At 41.7% G+C, this 20,500-nt stretch overlaps 1 protein-coding gene across 3 annotated transcripts; it reads right to left on the bottom strand.

Annotated features, from left to right (window-relative positions):
• Positions 1-46: 46 nt before the first annotated feature.
• On the bottom strand, positions 47-18,820 carry pde7a (phosphodiesterase 7A). Of its 3 annotated transcripts, none has more exons than XM_020645955.3 (12): positions 17,691-18,820; positions 8,215-8,275; positions 5,394-5,480; positions 4,634-4,791; positions 4,473-4,536; positions 3,259-3,455; positions 2,979-3,110; positions 2,781-2,872; positions 2,524-2,668; positions 2,321-2,417; positions 2,066-2,146; positions 47-1,976 (listed from the first exon to the last, which is right to left on the bottom strand). In XM_020645955.3, exons 1-12 carry the CDS (start codon positions 17,826-17,828, stop codon positions 1,702-1,704), a joined length of 1,527 nt encoding a protein of 508 aa, XP_020501611.1. In that variant the 5' UTR covers positions 17,829-18,820; the 3' UTR covers positions 47-1,701. The 3 variants fall into 3 exon arrangements, with proteins under 3 accessions (XP_020501611.1, XP_020501603.1, XP_020501619.1); XM_020645947.3 differs by having other exon boundaries at positions 5,394-5,483; XM_020645963.3 differs by lacking the exon at positions 5,394-5,480.
• Between the last annotated feature and the right edge of the window lie 1,680 nt (positions 18,821-20,500).

Below are 20,500 nucleotides of genomic sequence, written 5' to 3' on the forward strand. Positions count from 1 at the left end.
ACTTTTTAAGTGTGAATTTGATGATTTACCTGACATTCAAAGACAATTGTCAGCAACAGGTTTTATTATTCAAATCTTAACTGCAACAAGCATGTATCAAAAAGTTCAATACAGCAAAGCCTTTACAAAATCTGGCTCGACACTTAAGTCATCCCAAAAAATGGCTGTTGCAACAAATTGTAAACAGTTTTATCAACAGTCTTACAGCACTTACAGCAAAATACAAATCAGCTAAAGTAAGAAAAGCACCTGTTATTTTCCAAAGTGTTTCAACACAAACACAAGTTGTGTCACTGTACAGAGTCAAAGTAGACAAACCAAACACAAAGAAATGGAATGTTCAAAGTCACTCGACCGTTTTGTTTCCGTACAAAAGAGAGAGAAGTAAAGAAAAGGACAGCTGGAGTCATTCCTCAACAAAAAGGCAAAGGGATCGGACAGTGCATTCAGAGACAAGCACACCATGCACTTGATGGGAACAGGAGCTGGTTTGGTCACTTAGCATAGTTTGTGCATAGTAATAAGGCATCAATCGAGCAGTCCTTTAGGTTGCATGTAGCTGAGAGAGACATTCTGCAGAGAGGGAGAGTTCCCTTCAGTAGATCCCAGGAAAACAAAAAACAAAAAAAAACCACAACCTTGCTTCAACTGCAGTCACATCCTCTCCCTCTTCATAAGAGACTGGCAAAACCCTGAGCGAGTCGAGTTGCTTGGAGTGGAGGTTCCAGGTCAAGATGCATGTGCAGCGAATTTCTGAACTCCAGTCTGGGAGGGAAGTTACCCCGAGTTCAACCAGCACTGGAAGATTCATCAGAAAAATAAACTAATTTCTACAATACCTTCACAAGGTGTTGTGGAGAAAGTGGGTGCACGTCCAACACCATCATTATTCAGGAGTGCAACAACACATAGTAGCACAGGCGGAGTTACTTATGGCATCTGGTGTGTTTGAATAAGGTTCTGCTCATGGCTTCAACAGTGGGATGACGGTTCAAACGAGTGGTTCTTCACATCTGTGCTTTGAAGGCAAACCGTGGAGCCGACATAATTCTGTTCAGTTCAAGGGAAAGAAACAACGAACAAACAGGGAGATGCGTAAACAGTCTTCATAGAGGCAGCAAAAAGACTGGGCTTGTCACATTTTTTTTGTTTTTGTTTTTTTTTTACATGAGGAAGAATCTTCAATACGAATGCAACGCATCTTAAAGTCTTAGGAGGGTCAAAAGTCTGAATACTCCAGTAGTATCAGTCAATTCAGATCATTCTTCAAATCTTTGTTTACAAATGGCACTTCAAAATACCAGAAAAAAAAAAAAGGTCTCCTTCAGTTCTCGCACTGCTTTCCTCTTAAGGTTCACTGACAACAAAAAGTGGTGTGTTCAGTCAGTAATGCCAAAACTACAGTGGACAAATAAATAAAACAAAGCAAATAAAAGAAAATACAGCAGTAGCCAAATGAGGTATCTATGTATTGCTCTATACCAAAAAAAAAAAAAGAGGAATTAAAATTAAATAAATTAAATAAAATCAGTGGTTTATCAAGATGAGAGGCAAAAGCAAATAAACATAAACAAGGTGTAAGGATCAGGTGGGGCGGGGCTGCAGACCATCACATGCCCCACCCGGCCCCCAGTGTGTGTAGAAGCCCTGAGGCCGGGGTCAGGCGTCAGGAGGTTGAGGTGAAAGGGCCCATGAGGAGTGTCAGGATTCTCTGCTTCCCTGAGGTATTTCTTTGGAGCTGGTTCCTCCTGTGGCTGTGTTGCTGTCTCTTCGGGCGATGGCGGCGGCAGAGTTTTCTGTGTTGGTGCCAGCTGTGCTAGGCTCTGCCTCCTCAGAGACAGAAGTTTGTTCCTGTTGTAGGCCACCCCAGCTGGCCTTGTTCAGCCCCATGTGGCCCAGCATGGTCTGGGACAGACGTGTGTCAGAGAAACGGGCCCACTCTGCAAACAAAGGCTCAGCCACGTACGTCATGAAGCCTGAGCAAGAGGAGACAGAGGACAAGATTAGGGCTAAATAGCTCTAAATTAAAGTTTTAATTAAACAAATATAAAACACAAATACTTACCCATTTGAATGTTTCCAACTGTGTTTGCCTCTCTGTCGCATAGTGGGCTGACTTCAAGTTTGTGCTTCTTCTCAATGTCTCCTAAAAGAGCATAACAATTTATAATCAATGTATGGAATTGTGTTCCACCATTAAAGAATTGATTTAAAAAAAAAAAAATAAACACAAAAGAAAATATGAAGACACTTTGAAAGGACAAAATAAAATGCAAAATGAGAGGGAAATGATAAATACTAGGCTGCAAAAGAAGATAACCTTGTTGGAAGAACTCCTCAGTGACTTTCTCACTCCACTGTTTGCTCAGCTCCCAGGGTCTGCAGGGGTTACAGATGTCTGCACACTTCAGAGCCATCTGCACATTGGGTGGGGAGAAAAAAAAACACAAACAAATTGAGATCTTAAAGCTAGACGGAGAGGCCGTAATTGTGTGTGTTTGTGTTATCGAAGAAGTAAAAGACCTGCAGGAGGAAGTGACGGTGGCTGGCGTTGCTCAAGCACAGGTTGTCCTGGTCCAGGTGCAGGCGAAACCTGGACAGGTAATCATTCTGTCTGCTGATGTCCGTGGCCAGGATTAAGGAGCCCAACTCCCTCTCCATGTTCAGGCTGAGGGGCAGTAGAAAAAAGTACTTTGAACTTTCAATGTTAAAACTGTACACAGGTGTTGTCTAGTGTTGTTAGAAGAACAGTTTTCTCATGTTTTCTGTGTCAGACCAACCTGTCCTCAGCAGGAAGGTGGGAGAACAGGCCTGTCTCTCTGAGCAGGCCAACTGCTGACTTCCAGTGGTGGTTTTCCAAAACTGAGGTATTCTGCGTATTATAAGAAGTATTCACAGACATATTAACTTCATAACTCATTTTCACATGAAGTGGATTCATAAGTAAGTTCTGAAAAACAACTTAAGAGCAGTTTTACCCTATACAGTGTAGTTAGGTAGTGGTCAGTCTTAATGAGGAAAGGCTGGTTGACCCCAGGATGGTCCAGGTCATGTGTGGCGGCGGCTAGGAGTCCCAGTAGGATGTCACAGGAGGTCAGAGACTTGGCAAGCTACACACACACACACACACAACAAGAAAAGCACAAAATAAGATAACTCCTGAAATGGATCACTTCAGGAATCTACAAATGACATACTTTCAAAATGTAAAGCTTTGCTTAAAACAAATGACCAAAGCGTCTTGTCTGCATGTCTCACCATGGGTTCCCGCATGTAGCAGTACATGGCCTGGGTGACGTCTGCAGCGTGGACAGCGTTGTGGTAAGGGTTGTCGCTGTGGTAGTCCTCCTGGACCATGACCAGGAACCTCCAGAGTTTGACCATGTCCAGCTGGAAGAGCTCCACCAGGCCGTACTGGTTCAGCAGGTGGAAGGTCAGGGTGATCAGGCTGTTCCCTGAAAAGAGAAGACAAGCAGACAGTAATCATCCGGTTTGTGGATCTCCTCCTATTTGTTTAAAAAAAAAAAAAAAAGGGGAGACGTTTTGTTGTAAGACGTTGTTGTGCTGTAAAACATCAACAATCCGTTCATCTTAGCGCACTGCAGGACAAAGTTTTTATTTTTTTATTTAATGGTGTTCTCTAAACCTGCATTGGCTACCCATCTTTACTTAATCTCCCCAAATTATTTTCCTTTGTGATTTGTCATCCCTTCTTCCTCCCAGTGCATGGGGACTTTTATGTCTTGCAATCCCTTTTCCAATTTCTTATTATTGAGTTACAGGGCAAACATCAAGACAGATGTATGGCGAAGCACATCTAAAACAGAGAGCGCACTTTTCTCTGATCTGAGTCATGCCCTTTTTCGAAATATAACATCTTGTTCCGTCAAACACTTTTCTATCTTTTGAGACTACTTTTGGTTGGTGGTTCAAAATGAACGTATTGTAAAGGTGCTGTTCTTTGTGGACTGTAACCAAACTCCATTGCAGAACTAGAAACATTAACAAATATGTATGTCTCCATGCATTTCAAGTTCCCTGTTGTTGTCTTAAGATTGTTATAGCGGACACATTTCCCCCCCAAAACTAAATTCAGAGGCTCAATTATGAAGTAAATCTGCCTCCAGTAAATTGTCTCTGTCAGCTTGCATCCAATAGATGGCACCCTTGGTATCACATTCAATCTAAGGCTGGTTACATGTCTGATTCTCCTGTCAGCGCTGCTTTTTAATGACTTTGAATACAACTTCTGACCAGTATTATTCTAATGGAAGCTGCTATGATCCTCAGTCAAGGATCACTGTTGTTTCTCCATTCTGCTATATTCAGTGCCTCTTACATTTTAACGTGTTAGATTCTTAAATGTATTTTGTCTTTAGTCTTTTTTTCCTGTCCCGTGATGCCTTGCTGCGAAACCAATCGCCCTTCGGGGACAAACAAAATTGAAGTATTTAAGATCATATTTTACCAACCGTTAGTCAGCCTATCGAAGAGGAAAATGTCAAAGTTCCATGTTCCGACTTTTTCCAGCATGCACTGCAAAAGAGAGAAAATAGAAGCACATAATTAATGATGTAAAAAAAAGAAAATGAATACTGTATTATATTGGTGTATAAAAAGGTGGATGGCATACTCTGGCTTGTCCAGTGTAGTCTCCATCCAGGAGGTGGAGGGGGATCTGCTGCGGGATCCCCCGCAGCAAGCGAGATGAGTGCAGGTACCTTTGGAAGCTGAGAAGTCTGTGGACCCTCCTTTCAGGAGCAGAGCTTGCAGACCCACATCCCAGCCGTGCTACAAAAACACATGCAAAAATTGGCAAAAGACGTCACATGTTGAGTATGTATGAAGGATGTTTTGGTTCATGTTTATTTTACAAGCTCATTAGGTTCAGAGAATCAGTTGGGTTACTCAAACTCTGTGGGGATCTGACACCAACACACAGATATACAAACAGTCGCTGCTGACACAGCCGCCCACTCGTAAGCCTCTCGTCTGGAATCACACAGCAGACATGCTTTGTCAGTGGACTCTCAAACACACACACAAACACACGCACATACACAATAGTTTTGTGTCTGAGTAAACCATGGCTGCAATCCCGAAACACGTCAGCATGAGATAGGATTACTTTTGGGTCAAAATGTCAACACACGCACATACACGCACGCACACACAGGCACATGCACAACTTCTTTGTAATAAGTTTGTTTTCTCAAAAATGTTGTGAAAGTGATCACACCTATCCACAAAGCTTTGATCAAAGTTTACAGTACATCAGGCCTTCATCTTCATCTCATATACCGTAAGTAAACAGTGAACAGTCAATCCGGATGGATTGAAACAAACAGAGAGTTGACTTATAGATGAGGTCATCAGATATGGTTCATACTCACTGTGAAGAGTTCGAAAGTCGATGCACAGGTACGGGTGGGAGCTTCCTCGTTCCGGTTCAAATCCAAACTGACTTCTCACTCTCACATCTCCTAGAAGAAATCAACACTTATTTCCTCAAGATTCAAGCTCCTTCTGAAGAAACTTGTCCGAATATGTAAGGATAAGAGTATTTACAAATAGTTTCCATTGTTTACTGGAATATATTTTGCAGAAGAGCAACAAAGATGAGCTGTACAAGGGACAATGTACACGTTGCTAATGGTAAGGTAATGTATTAACAAAAATAAATTGCAAGTGTATGTGAAATTAACAATACAGCAGAAATCTTGCCCTGTTATATGCACGTCCTTGTTCCACTAGATCTGAGGTTGGCAACCCAAGCAGCTCTTTTGCTTTTTATTTTTAATATTGTTGTTTCAATGTATTTCATATTCTTTAACTTTACAAAATTTACATGGTTATGGTAACCAAACTATTCATATTTGTTGCAATAACTAGGCACATTTTTTTCTAGTAAGTTGACGGTGTGAATATACATCGACTGCTTCTCAAAATGTACTTTAAATAATAATTATGAAAGAATGCCTCATATAAGTGATGCAGGACTTCACTTCTCTGTTCATAAGGTCCAATGTTGTAAAGGCCTGAGGAAGATCTTGTAGATTGAAATGTTGCCCTGTCTACATAACATTGGGAGCTGAACAGTGTGCGGACCTTTCTCTCTCTTTTTTTTTGCAGTTAGTACATTTCTTGTCCTGCACCTGTATGCATTTTGCCTGGATGTGCGCACACTCGTTTTCTCTTTCCAATGTTGTAAAGCCCATCATTTTGGTGCTCAGAGCAAAATAAAACAAGCAAAAGATGTGAGTTTGTAAACACCATTTGACCCAAATCTAGTTATCCATGTGCCTGCACAGTCACGCACACATCCACACTCGCAAGGCCTGGAAGAGGATAGTCAATCAAACAGCTGAGCATGCAATGCCATGTGAGGACAGTCGGCTCTACTATTAGTACTCAGAGCGTGATTTATAGTCCATCAAAGACTGTTTTTAGTCAGGCGGAGGATCAGGACCAAACAGACGCTGGTCTGCTTGTAGACTGCAGTCAGGAGGGAGAGCACATTGATGTGACAGGACGGTGCTGTAACACTGATGCAGAAAAACGTGTGTCGTTACAGGCAATCCTGTTTATGCTCATCAAGGTGCAACACAGTACAATGGTAGTTTTACAGCACGGCACTGCTGATTCTTTCTCTAAACTAGAATCTTACTTAGGTGGAAACAGCTGTTTGAAAACTACACAAGCTCCGATCAAAATACCAAAAACTAAGAATTCCTATTTAGGCACAGTGGTGTTTACATTATAATGAAAGGCTGGATGTAAAGCTGTTGGCATGACATGGATGTGGAGATGAAGAGAGTGAAACTGTTCCTGGCATTTTATGTGCAAACATAAATTCTATGTGTGTGTGTGTGTGTGTGTGTGTGTGTGTGTGTGTGTGTGTGTGTGTGTGTGTGTGTGTGTGTGTGTGTGTGTGTGTGTGTGTGTGTCAGTCTGTCATACATCTGTCACATCTGCAAATACATGTGCTGTGGCTCAACACGTGTGTGTGTGTGTGTGTGTGTGTGTGTGCCTGTGTGTTTTCATAGTCACAGGGTCCATGTTTCCCCAGCGATGCATTAGTGCTGGTGCTCAGGGGTTGGATGTAGGTCATGTCATTATAACTGATGCGGGGAAAAGCTCTGAGTAGTGCTATTTGAAAGCACATCAGCATTAAGTTGGCAAACTGAACCCTGGCTCGAGCACACACCAGTCTGCATTAACGTGCCTCTCCTCACACTGAAATTAATATAAAAATCCATCGTCACAGATGCTCCATGCTGCTGACGTAGGAGCCTGCAATCATACAATTGCAATGATTAAAAAAAGCTAAAACGCCTTCAGTGGGCACGATAAAGCACTGTTACTGTTACGTGGCAGCAATCCAGTCATGGATATTATCAAGCTGGAGAGAAATACAGTATAGCGATATTACATGAAAGCTACAGTAAACAGAGTATCAACATAACAGTCGGTAAGCCTGATGCCCCTGCTGTTTAATGCTCCCTGCATACTCACAAAGCTTCACAGCAGCAATCTAATATCTATGAACGACACTGACATGAGAACACTGTGAGGAATCTGACTTTCTTTCTTGCTGCTCACTTCCAGCTGACACCATCTGATCTGTGAATCAACGTGGGAAAATCTGTGTGCGAGGGCCAATCAGTGTGAATGTGGGACCGAAGCTAGTGGTACAACAAGCCTCTAATCGCAGCAATATCCCCAAAAACTGTATTGATCAGGAAGGGAAGGCTTCCTAGATGCCTTTGAGTCCATGTGCCTGAAAGAGCAATAAGCCCAGAGTCCTCTTATCCATTTTTTTAAACTGCTTATCTTGTTTGGGGTTGCTGAGGGCAGCACTGGACAAATGGACAAACAGATAATAAAAAATCTTCAAATGTAGCCATGTACTGTAAAAAAAACAACCTGATTAAGACATACAACAAGACAGATTCAAATAACACAACCCTGTTGTGATTGAGAGATTACTAAAAGGCTACAGATTGAGTGGACTCTAGTGCGTCCCCGTGGTTTATAATCTCTACATCCCTCACTCCATCCCTTTCCCATCTCGCTGCTTTTAAGCCAATGGCTATTAAGAAATAAAAATGAACATGGAAGAGATAAACCCACTGATGTCTGGCAAACGTGAGTATGTGTGTGTCTGCTGTCAGTGCACGTGCGGTTATGCGATGAGAGCGGGGAAACACTTACCTAGCATACGAATGTACAGCGCTGTCTGGTCCGAGCTGTCATACGAGATGGCCCCTCGTCTCTGAATGAATAGAAAAAAAAACATCATCAATGACTTTCCAAGATTTATGCAAACATAATACTGTATTATTATTATTATTATTATTATTATTATTACAACAACCCCACCAATGTTTTTGGTTTGCCTAAAAAGCACCTCAGAAACAGAATAAGTGAAAATTGTTACATATATAAAGTGCATGCAAAGTGCAGGGTGGTGAAATGTTGCTACTGTGGGTTCTAATCTGTTGTGCATGTGTGTACAATCTGTTTCACTGATAAACATGTTCCAACTCAATATCACCAGCCAAATACGGGCCTTACACCACTGTTATCAGTGGACACACACAAACCCAGACACACACACACACACACACACAGACACACACACGTCACACACACACACACACACACACACACACGTCACACGTCACACACACGTCAGCAGGTGAACATAATTTGAAAGAATTTGAATTTGTGTTTGAATATAATGTATTTGCATTAGCTGAAAACCAGGAAAAGCATCATGTCCACGACCTCCAGACTAGCAGTAGATTGATGTCACATTTTTTTTAATCTATTTTCAATTCAATCTATTAGTTTAAAACATTCCTGTTACCTCTGTCAATTCCGATATTCTTCTGCTGACATATTGTTGAGGGACATTTCTAAACCCTGCAACACATCTGAGCTCTAAATACTATGCAAAATACAAGGCTCAATTGTTGTAAACTTCTTCTGCTTTTTTGAATACAAATAGTAAAATCAGATTACACTTTCATACAAGAGAAAACACACAGGAAACAGCAGACGTCAAGTGTCCAATCAGATGTGTATACTGACTCTATAAGCACCAAAGACTTGCAGTGCAGCATCACACTCCACCATTTCAGCTCCAAAGTTGGTTTTGGAGCAGTAAACAAAAAAAAATAAAAGAAACACTTTCTTCAGGATTCTGGAGTACAAGTGTCCTCAGACATTCAAAATCAAATACTGTTGTATATAGGAATACTGGTGCGACCAGCCTCAGTACTTTGGAATTAGAAGATTCCAGCAAAGAGAGCAGTTAAAAAGTTGTCTGTTTTATGTTCACTTGTCTGAAACAGTATCTAGTGTGAACAGTATCTCTTAGCAGGAGGCAGCTGCAGCAGCAGGGTCTCCACTGATAGTTGTAGCGGGTAGGACTGTGGTGAGTGCATATTTGCTCTGTGGACAGACAGCTGCTCCGGGCTACACTGAGGTGTTGGCTCACCTCTCGATGCACTCAACACATCCTAGCCCCCATCCAGGCCGGCTCTCTGCTTTCTCTTCTCTGGCTACCCTTATCTGGTGTCACCCATTCCACAGGGAGTCTTTCTGACTGGCCGGTCGGCTTACTGTCTTCACTCTGTGACCATTTTTCAGACAACAATCAACTGGTGACACCACAAACACAAACACAAACACAAACACAAACACAAACACAAACACATACAAACGAAAATGCACATGCTTGTGTATACTTTACTTCATATCCTCAGGATCATTGTAGATCTCCTTCCAAACACACAACCGAACACACACACCTGACACTGTCTGTCCTCTCGAGCTCATGACAGCCGCCAATCCAAAGCTAATATTTTACTGGCTAGCAAACAGCTTGACTCAGGGTGGGTAATCTACAAAGCTGTATTTTAGTGTCAACAGGCCTCAATGTTTACACTCAGTACCAGTGATTAGTTTGAATATTATAGATTGTGTGTATCTAGCTTGGGCTGTGTGTGCCTGTTTGAGTGTGTATGTGACAGAATGTGTGTATGTAAGGGGGTTGTATTAGCTGTAACATTTGTAAAAAAACTGTATAAATCTGGCTCCAGAGCTGGGAATGGAAGAGTGACCAGCCCTGCCAGCACTTGCCCAAACAAACCTTTTGGCCACAGCTTGCTGCATGCGCGCACACACAAACACACGCACACACTATAGTTGGCACTTCAGTGGACACTGGCATGAGCTCCCTTGTGAGCTAGTATGAAGGAGGCATCAGGGCAAACACTTTGTCAATGTCACATTCCCACTGTAGACAAGAGGGGAGAGTCACGTTTTACCCTTGAAGAGGCCCGCCCACAACACACACCCCTGCCACGCCTCACAGTGTCTAGTGCCAACACACAAAAAAACCCCAGAGTGGTCCTGTTGTGGTCTGACGTGAACTTAAGCTCCTTTATAAGCTCTGTTTTGGCATTTATGCTTCACAGCTGAGGGTGAAGGGTCATAAGGGTGACAGACAGAGATGCAGTATGTCAAAGTCAAACACTCATAATTCACTCATAATTCATATACAGTATTTGAGATAACTTTGCACTTTGTCCTTTATTGCACAAGCTTATCATAAGCTTCAATCATATGAAACATTAGGAATGCAGTCCATCGGTGGTTAATCTTCTTTTTGTGAAATGCCTGTTTGTGTAAGCTGCCAGCATGATCTAAAATATTTTTCTCATTGAATCTTGTATGTTAGAATCACTAAGGATCAGAACTTGGAGGGTCAAGTAATGTCCTATTCTGAGAATCTGTTTTTGGATTTCTTTGAAACAGCACGTCATGCTTGTTGCATCACCAGAGGAGGGGATTACTACATTTTATTGAAGGCTAAACAGGTTGACCACATTTTAACACGCCGAGTTCAACCTACTCTATTGTTTTGTTCCTGGTTCGTCTAAGAAAAGGTATCTAGTTTAGAGGAAATCCGCCATTTGTTCTTCAGCTGAATTAAGAAAAACTAAGGGTTTCTAAGAGAGCTATTTGAAGCTGGTGTGTTCCTCTTATCACTGACTCTATCAGTTATTAAAGCCAAGGCTTGGTAAGAGAAAAAAAATTGGCTGCGATATCTGTAAATCAAGAAAAGTTACCAAATAGAGGCCTAAAAGTTGGGTGAAGAAAATATAATTAATCGATTTTAGTGGGAAAACGAATCAATTTTACATTTTAGAATAAAACTGTTGGATTGCTTTTATACAGGCTCATGGAAAACTTTGGTATGAAGGGAGAGATTTTACTCATTTGGCTCCATCCACTCAATCACTGATGAATCCTCCACAACGAAAACATCCACAGTCAACAAACCATTTGTTAAATTGCATCCGGATTTGTCAATCATGTGAAGTTACCCTTGACATTTTTTCACACAAAATATATTGGCTTTACAATCAAAGCATTGCAAACTTGGAGCCAAATTAAGATGTTGTGTGCAGGCCCATAAGTAATATTTAACAGTCTAAAAGTAGCCCTTTTCAGATCGTGTTTCCGCAAAAGCGCTGAAACTAAGCTCAGTCATCATGACGTCTTTGTGCAATGATATTGATTCAGCGATGGCGTAATATTTCTGTCCGAGACTGTGAATTCACATTGCGTTTCAGCATTGCGGGAGCACTGTAAAGCAGTTGCTCCACATACACACACAGCAATCCCCCGCTGGCCCTGTTGAAACTGCCTCGCCCCTGCAACGACTCTGTTACAACATTCAGATTGAAGGCGAACAAACACATGTATGTAAATATCGCGCCTTGAAACAGCAGTCTGAATAGGGCTAGTGTACAAATTTGTTTAGGCTTTGTTCCTCTTGTGTGTACATCCCTAAAGCTCAACAAATTTAACTAAAACTATCCTTAATTTTGAGGAACGTATGGAAACCAGTCTTTAACTAAGCATCCCCAGGTTGCAGCCTGTAAGTGGTTGCTTGAAGCAGTCTGAGAAGAAGGCAAATTCAGTTTTGTTTGGAGTTTACTGTGAGAATAACAGTTTTCTCATTTTGCTCTGTGCAATTTCATCTGAGTTCGTTTACATATGGCTCTGTTTCTTATCTCGGCTTATTCACACTGCCTGGGGCCAGGGCACTCATGTCAAAAGTTCTGGCAGTGTGAGTTAGACCAGGCCTTCTGCGTTTATCCTTTTCTGACTCCTACAGTTAAACAGATACACTAACAGCTGTTCTAGAGATGTCTGCTTGATGCAAACAGATTGATGCATTGTGTGTGTGCATCAAAAGGGCAGAGGCTGATATGCAAAAACTGAAATTCCAAACAGCTCAGTGGCTTTTTTCCAAACAGGCTCTCTTGTCATCATAGCATTGTGATGAGCTGATATTGTAGTCTGACGCCCAATGAATGGCATTCAACGGTCCAGTGCACTGTAAGGCATTCTCAAACTTCCTTGTTTCAAACACAGACATCAAACCTGCTCTTCATTATGCCTTAAAGCGTTAATTCGGGTTTTAGCCAAGGACAGGCCAATTTACATGCTGAGCAGGGGCCAAGCAAATGAGGAAGCCAGCAGTATTCCAATAAACTGACTTATCAGAAATAAAGCAGAGCACACACTCATGTAAATTCCCAAGATAAAAGCAGCTGGACTCAGCAGCACCATTTCATAAACTGAAAGCTTCCTTCTGAGTTATGGCCTCTTGCAGCGCTCGGCTGTGTGGGACGTGCACATTCCAGTAACTGAGTGCTAGGCCATAAATGTGGACAGGTTTGGATTAAGTGTGTGTGTGTGTGTGTGTGTGTGTGTGTGTGTGTGTGTGTGTGTGTGTGTGTGTGTGTGTGTGTGTGTGTGTGTGTGTACCAGCAGCTGCATACAAAAAAGCCCTAGATGGAGTCTACCTGTTGTAAGAGTGTTTTATGAGAACTGTCCACTCTGACACACTCCAGCTGCAGTGAGTTTTGGAGGAGCAGAGGCCTGGGGTGAATTGGCCAGGTTCCTTAGCGGGCGGATGACAGGATAGTGTCGACGGCAGAGAACAAAGCAGCATGCTTGTCTAGCAGTAATATATCTGTGACCAATGTTTTTTCTTTCCATTTGTTCTGGCTCGTCTTAAAATGATTTAAGCCTGCTTTAGACAGAATAAGTGGCCTTGTATAAATGTGCCTGTAGCTCTGTGAAAGAAGTGGAGTTAACAGGTGGGGGAAGGGGGCTTCATACTCTTCACAGGCTGTCTGCCCTGCACAGGAATTTCATTCGTTTTTAAACATCATCCCCACGCTCTAATTGCTTCTCTCGGCCTGCTTACTGCCCCTCCTCCCTCAGATGTCTTAACCTTCCAAGGATGGCAAACAAAACTCCAGCCAGTGTGCCTCTGAACAGCTATTTGGTGTTAAAAACTAGAAACATCAGTCAAAAAGTCCTCGTCTGTAGACTACCGTAAATATGATAAGTAAATATGATTAATATTCAGCCAGAGCAGCTGGCCTCTGACATTGTGTCCGTAAGTGTTTGATGTGTGGAGCCACATTCTCATGGCCGATTGCACTCGACACTGCAGCACAAAAACAAAACGGTCATGTGATAAGAGGGGCCCCCTTACAAAGAAAGACAGACAGGCAGGCAGAGAGACAGGGAGGGTTTAAATGAAGACAGGCTGGAAGGGACGGCTCCTGTTTATTTACTAAATAATTCACGTCCTCGCTTAATAACAAACAAAGCTTGGCATTCCAGCTCATTCACGCAAACTTCTCAGAAATCCTGGCTGTGGCAAGGAGAGAGTTAAAGCTTTTGTGAAAGGTTGTGAAACATCGAGCTCAGAGTCTGAACGACTCCTTCAGCATTCTTACCACATCCTGAAACTACGTCATTCCGACTGCACTGTGTAGGAAGACAAAAAAAACCTGATTGGTTCAATTCAAATCAACATAGTAACTCCTTTGGAGTGCAGCACTGTAGTCTATTCTATTATCATGCTCAGCTCAGAAACATCCGTAGTGTGGATGAAACACGAAGCGCTATCTCCAGCCCTGACGCGCGGGCCGATCAACATCTCTCTAAACATCTGAAATATGAAGGACTCGCTCTAGGGTCAGCGGCCAGCATACTGTGACTGATATCTCAGACTGTGATATGATGGACAGAGCTCACAGCAGATCAGTGTTTTCCTCCTGTTATCACAGAAACCATGTGACAGCTCAGAACTGATCGATACCCTGCATCTGTTTATTGATTCACATATCTTTTTTTCCTGCTTTTTCTGAAAGAGTTGTTCATTACACAGTCCTGTCAGAAACATGTGACTGTGTGTGAAATGTGTCTAGTACAAAATCCTGACAGCCAGCCACATGGCATAGAATTGTAGCATCAGTCCAACTTTTTCAGAGATGTTTTCAGCAATGAAAACGGACTTGAGGTGAGAATATGCATCTTCTGTGCTTCAGATGAGTCTTTGCCGTGACCTCCTCCTTGTCTCATCCTTTCATTTTGCACCAATCTTATTCAGTCCTGTGTTTGTGCTTCCCTCCAGCCAAAGCAAAATATTCCAACATGCATCACTATAAATGAGCCAAATTCAAATGATCTTCTTCCTCACTTTTAGGAATTAGTCAACAGGCAGCCAACATGCATTGTCCTAAAACAATAGAGGCATTGAAAAAGATAAACGAGACCATTTATTAATGCCGTTGCTGTTTTCAACGCCTCTTCAGCAGCATATTTACTCCCAATCATAAGCATTCCCCAAACACAGAGTGACATATTCTTCTGAGGCTGCTCAACCCGACTCTTTCGCCCTCTGTTTACAAGAGGAAATGTCTTCATCTGTGAGGGGAAGGGGGGGGGGGGGGCAGCTTGAGGAGAAAGAGAAAGAAAGAGAGGGAGAGCTTGTGAGTGAGCGGAACAAGATAGCCAAAGAAAGAAAAAGAGACTGAGACTCTGGCCATCTGTGAGTCTGGCTGCTAGCCAAACCCCTGCCCACAGAGCCCAGGCACATGCCTAACTGCCTCTTTCTGCAGTGCTAGTCCAGAGCTGCTTCCACAAACAACAGGCCTGTGGAACCGCACATAAAAACACAGCAGCCACCAAGGACAAACGCACCCTTATGGTCATAAATAGGGCCCGAAACACAATATTTGTTTAAGTGTAATTGCTCCGGGACAAAAGGCTGAGTGACATTTTGTGAATGCACGTTTTCCAATTCAGAAAATAAAATGACAAATGCCGGCAGATCTGTATGTTCAATTATTGAACCCCTTTTTTTTTTTTTTGCACAAAGAATAAAAGTGGCAGTTAACCTTGCCATTAAAAACAGTGCGATTAAACTACATCAATACAAAAATGACATGCAGAACTTTCTTGTTTCATTGCAAACTCGCTTGACCCCACACAGGGCCCCGTTGTTGCAAATGATCCCTTTTTCACAACAAGTAAGAATGATATAACAGAACTCTAAAAATGAACTCTGTCCTACTTAAGAAACCAACCTGTGGACCCAATCAAGAGACACAATGACGTCACAAATGCATGTGTATGCACAGGATGAGCAATCTAGCATCAACGTGAGATGGGTTTATTTCCTGACGTTTTGTGACCTCTCAAACTTCCTTTCAGGCTGCAGTTTGGAAAGCAAAGTCCTGGAACCACCAAGGAGTACGATAGCTTCAGCTTAGATTACTTTAAAAAGTATTCTTATTATTTTCGAAAGTGATGATTGTGTTTTAGGATAATGAATACAAGAATGTATCGCATAGGGAGATAAGTTAAGAGTTTCTCCGATACCAATTAGGCCTGCACAAAACAATAAAAGTTATATATAATAAAAGCAATAGCATTGTTCAATATTGCAACAACCATCTGAAGTTTGATTAACAGTATTTTAATGTCTTTTTGCTGCTCTTCATGTTCTAAACAATACCTGTGTATTCAAAATTTCTCTCCTGAATGGCATTTTTGTCACTACAGATTGACAACAATTCATCTGAGGGTAGCAGATAGCTAGCGCAAACTTCATCTGACTGATTCAAAACGGTGTGAAAGCATGACTGTTATAACCAGGCCTCCATCCAACTGGTCAAAAGTATCATGCTGAGTGTGAAAGCAATGGTTGTTTACAATATATCATTTTTCTTATCATTTATTGCAATAGATTCAGACTTCTGAAATGTGTTTATTTCACAGGCTCAAATTATGATAAGGATGAAAGTGTGCAGCCCTACCAGCCATTATGCATCTTGTATTGGGTATTGCACGTTCGTTAGTCAATTCACAATCTTTTACCATAATATGTGATCATAACAAACATTGTAAGTGCAAGCTAATGGAGATAGTGTTATAATAGTCAATGCTAGCAAAATGTCAGCAATTTGTGTTTTTCCGCCAGTATTGGGTTTTGTTTTGTTTTGTTTGTTTTTCAATGGCAGGCTACTCAGAATTGTCTGATACTCATGTCTAGGTATCAAAATCAGTACCAGAAAGGGAAAAATGGTATTGGATCATATCTAGGAAAAGCACATTTCATGACATCTACCAACAACACTAACAAACCCTGCCAAGAAAGACTACTAAGGATGAGCGCCATTGCAGGCCTTTGATAGACAAGGGTTGCATTAGTCTTTGAGGGCTTCCTGCGCTGGTGTAGCAGGTTCAAAGCGGACACACATGGGTGGTTATGTGGTGCACAGGCTCGCACAAAGCACTAATGGACAGCCCATTGAAGGGGACACTCACACAGTCAAAGACGGTGACTTAATGCTTAGCTAATGCGTTGGGAGATTCCATGAAATGCTCTGGAAGTTTCTGTTCATGACCAAACTAGTGGGACGTGAACCAAAAAGAGGAGAATACACCCTGCTGCTGTTGTGCAAAACTAATGAAGCAAGAATGTGGAAGCTTTTCCCCATTTCAAAAAGTGTAACATTGTGGGAATGAGTTCATTGACTCATGATTTGATGTGCAGCTCTTCTCAGCAGACACACGTGTGTTGAAGTTAGTCAAGCAAGTGAAATGGACAAGGGCCCTAATGGAGAGGACATCATCTGATACACATGCTTACACACAACAGTGACTCAGTGTTTGGCTAAGTCCTAGGAGATACAATATACTGCTGTGGTGCTTTTTCTGTGTACATGAGAAACAAACGAAGCGTTGGCCCACAAAATGATAATGTTGGTGTGGCCTATCTTTATATTTTCTGTCACCGCATCGTAAGAAATGTAGAGGCAGGCTTACCAGAGGCAAACAAACAGAGTTCAAGACTAAGAGTAAGCAGGAAGTTAAGTATGACTCATTGTTTTATGTTTTCTTATGTCAATGTGTCAAGAGATGTAATAATAAATAACAGAGAGACACGTTCTCTCGCACAAAATGTAGCCAGTCCCAGGAGTAAAATGTTTTACTTTACACACCATCCGTGCGGGCTAAAGTGCATTCCAAGAGGGGTTTATCTGTTGGGAAACATGCACAAATGCAAAGTAGTATGAAGAGATGGCAGGTTGGTGTGTGTCTTAGATGAAAGAGATAAGAAAATATGTGTCTATGCAAGTGAGTGTAAGGGCCTGGATACCCAACAACCACCTGCAAGATTCCAGTGGATTATTTACATATTTGCTTAGATGCTGGTTTTTAGGGCAGTGTGATTCCAAGCTGATAAAAGACAAAGGCTTTTTTTTTTCCTTTTTTTTTATGTTTGTTTGTTTCTTTACCTGTGACAGTTGTCTTGGATCAGGAGCCCCAAAGAGAGAAGAGCTGGAGCTGAAACTAATGGCTCCCCTCCGGCTGAGGACATGCTTGGGAACCGGCCTGTCAAGAGGCAAAACCGGCAGCTGATAACATACTTCCATTGAATAATCAGGGCTGGATCCGGATCAAAAATGTAAAAAAAAAAAAAAGAAAAAAAAAAAAAAAAAAAAAATCAAATATATAATGAAAAATAGGCTATAACAGATACAATGTGAATGCAGATAAATTAACTAGAAAATCTCCCCCAAAGGAGAAAAAAAATCCGTCAATATAGTAGAAACGATCTGCTATCAAGCAGCAAAAGTATTTATGTTCATTAAAAGCGACTCAAAACTTGTCCAGATCGCCTTCATTGATGCTGAGTCTCATCTGCCTCCACCGTGTTACCTCCTTTGGTGTCATTCTGTAGGGGGGAAAAAAAAATCATGCTTCTGTTGCATTTGCTCCTTCCCTGTTCATTTTTTTTTTTTTTTTTACTCAAATCCGGGCCCACGGACGACGAGACCTTCTTGCCATTTTCTGGGTCTTTTATGAAATCGCTTCCTCATTTTTTTTTTTTTTTTTCAAGAGCAGGAAAAAAAAACGTCCGCTCGTTTGCGTTTCGTCGCTTTAACCGATCCGCATATCCCGAAATGAAAACAAAAGACACGGCCACTTCCAAAAAAATTCATCAACATATCATACTGAACGCAACACCGGCGGATGAGGTGAGGCAGCTCCAGGATGTGAGGTCCTTGTCAGCCGTGGTCTGCGGAGGTTTTTCTCTCATGCAGTCTTAACACCGGTTTCGAAATATAATCAACATGTAGGGCTTTTTTTTTCCCACCAGCTGCACGATAATGAAGAAGCGGTTGTCTAATTCACGGCTGACCGTAAAGCACGAAGTGTCTGTGCTCAGAAAGGGAAACCCCGACGTTCATCTCATTCACTGCGATTCCGCTGGCTTTTAATGGAAAAGTGATGGCAGGAGACGAAAACTATCAACCAAAAAAGGAAAAATTAAAACCCTAAAGTGTGTTTATCCCCCTATACCTACCTACCTATCGTCCTAAACGTTAGCCTACTGTATGGTTTTTAAAGCACACACCACCTGCCAGAGATGGTGCTGTTGGAGCGAGCTAAAAAAACGCCCTTGTCTAAAATAGACCAATGGTGTTAAGGCAGCCGTTCTAACCTCAACGCCGATTGGACAAAAGCGCATACGGCGTATTAACCGAGTAATTCGGTTGGCTAGGCGACCAGGGCGATCCCAAGACCTATATGAGCAGTCGTTTGCAGACGGCGTGGACTTTCTCAAGGGTATTCCTCCACAACGGGGCTTGCCCTGCAGCGGTCCACATCATTGCCTGTGATTACCTGACTCTCATGACTCATACTACTTGTGAGCGAAGACTCACCGGGAGTTTGAAATACAGCCTGGGAAACACAGCAAAAATGTTGCAGCTGTGTAAGGTTGAAGCAGTTTTCACCATATGACTGCATTCGGTGACTTACCAGCTACTTGATGGTAAAGTAGGCCTATGTTTTTTCATTTTATTATCTGCATCCATTGTTTGAGTTTTCCCCAAACAAACTGGACCATTAAACTGGATCAAAGCTGCTCAATGATAAGGTGTAGCTGACCTTATGCTGCAGCCCAGTGTATCATTGATTCACCAATAAAAACATAAAGCATTAACAGGACCAGAAAATCGACTTTTCACTTGGAGTTTCTGCTCCATGCCCATGTGCTGGGGAACAATAGATGTGCCATGACAACAGTTAGGCTCAGTGCAAATGGAGGCATAATCCCCACCCTCCCAATGTCTATGGGTCCCCTGCATTCATACCCCCCACAAAGACATCCTGCATCCTTCCCAGGCAACTAAGGCAACACCACAAAAACACAACAAATGAGTTGCAGACAGAATCAGGGGTGGAAAGAGTACTGGAATAGCCAGCTCAAGTGGAGTAACCCTGTAAACTGACTTTAGTTTTATTAAGGTGAATGTGTTTTAAACTCCTAAAAGAAAACTACTAAATAGTTATTTTGACTGAGGAATAGCCAATAATTATGATTACATCTTGATTCATTTAAAAGGTAGATGGAGAACTTTGTTAGAATTCTTTGTTTTTTATCACACCATTACAATTCAACTGAAATGACTCTGTCATGAACATCTAAAATGTCATTTTGATTTGTTTAGAGGGAAAATTGATATCAATCAATACATTGTTTCAATGATCAACAATTCATTACCTTTTTTTTTATTCAAAATGTTCCTACAAAATGAATGTAATGTCCTATTGTGACAACTATTATTATTCTACATCCAATGTCCTCCAAAGTTGGCCTTATCTGTAGAACTATTAGAACCTGTTTTATTTGCAAACCTTTTCAATTTTGAAGCTAAAATACTGATTTGAGAATGCACTAAGTACAAGTAAGGCCTCATAACTGTTTGTGTTATAACCTCGTAACACAAATTCACTCAAAATTCAATTAAATTGAATGACAAATGTATCACCTGAAATGTATGTGGCTGATGTGCACATTTTGATTCTTAAAGCCATTCGGTGCAAACAGAGAAGAGAAAGTCAAACACACATGGGAACAGTTTTTGCATTCACAGTTTACAAACCTGTTGTTGCCAGACAACTCCGAAACAGCCTGATCTGACAAATGACTACGTCAAAGACACATCACGTGTGTGTGTGTACACAGGACAGCACTTATATTCACTTATCTAAGTGTACAACTGGGAAATGGATTTTAATTTCTTCTATAACCCCC

The sequence above is a fragment of the Labrus bergylta genome, chromosome 20 (genome assembly GCF_963930695.1).
Source record: "Labrus bergylta chromosome 20, fLabBer1.1, whole genome shotgun sequence".
In the NCBI taxonomy this organism is placed as follows: domain Eukaryota; kingdom Metazoa; phylum Chordata; class Actinopteri; order Labriformes; family Labridae; genus Labrus; species Labrus bergylta.

Bases quoted from the DNA above. Each gene is read 5' to 3' on its own strand.
- pde7a (XM_020645947.3), bottom strand. From the start codon at position 17,828: ATGGAAGTATGTTATCAGCTGCCGGTTTTGCCTCTTGACAGGCCGGTT. The intron at 8,276-17,690 runs GTAAAGAAACAA...CTATTCATTCAG, and splicing joins ATCCAAGACAACTGTCACAG to AGACGAGGGGCCATCTCGTA. The intron at 5,484-8,214 runs GTAAGTGTTTCC...GATTTCTTCTAG, and splicing joins GCTGTACATTCGTATGCTAG to GAGATGTGAGAGTGAGAAGT.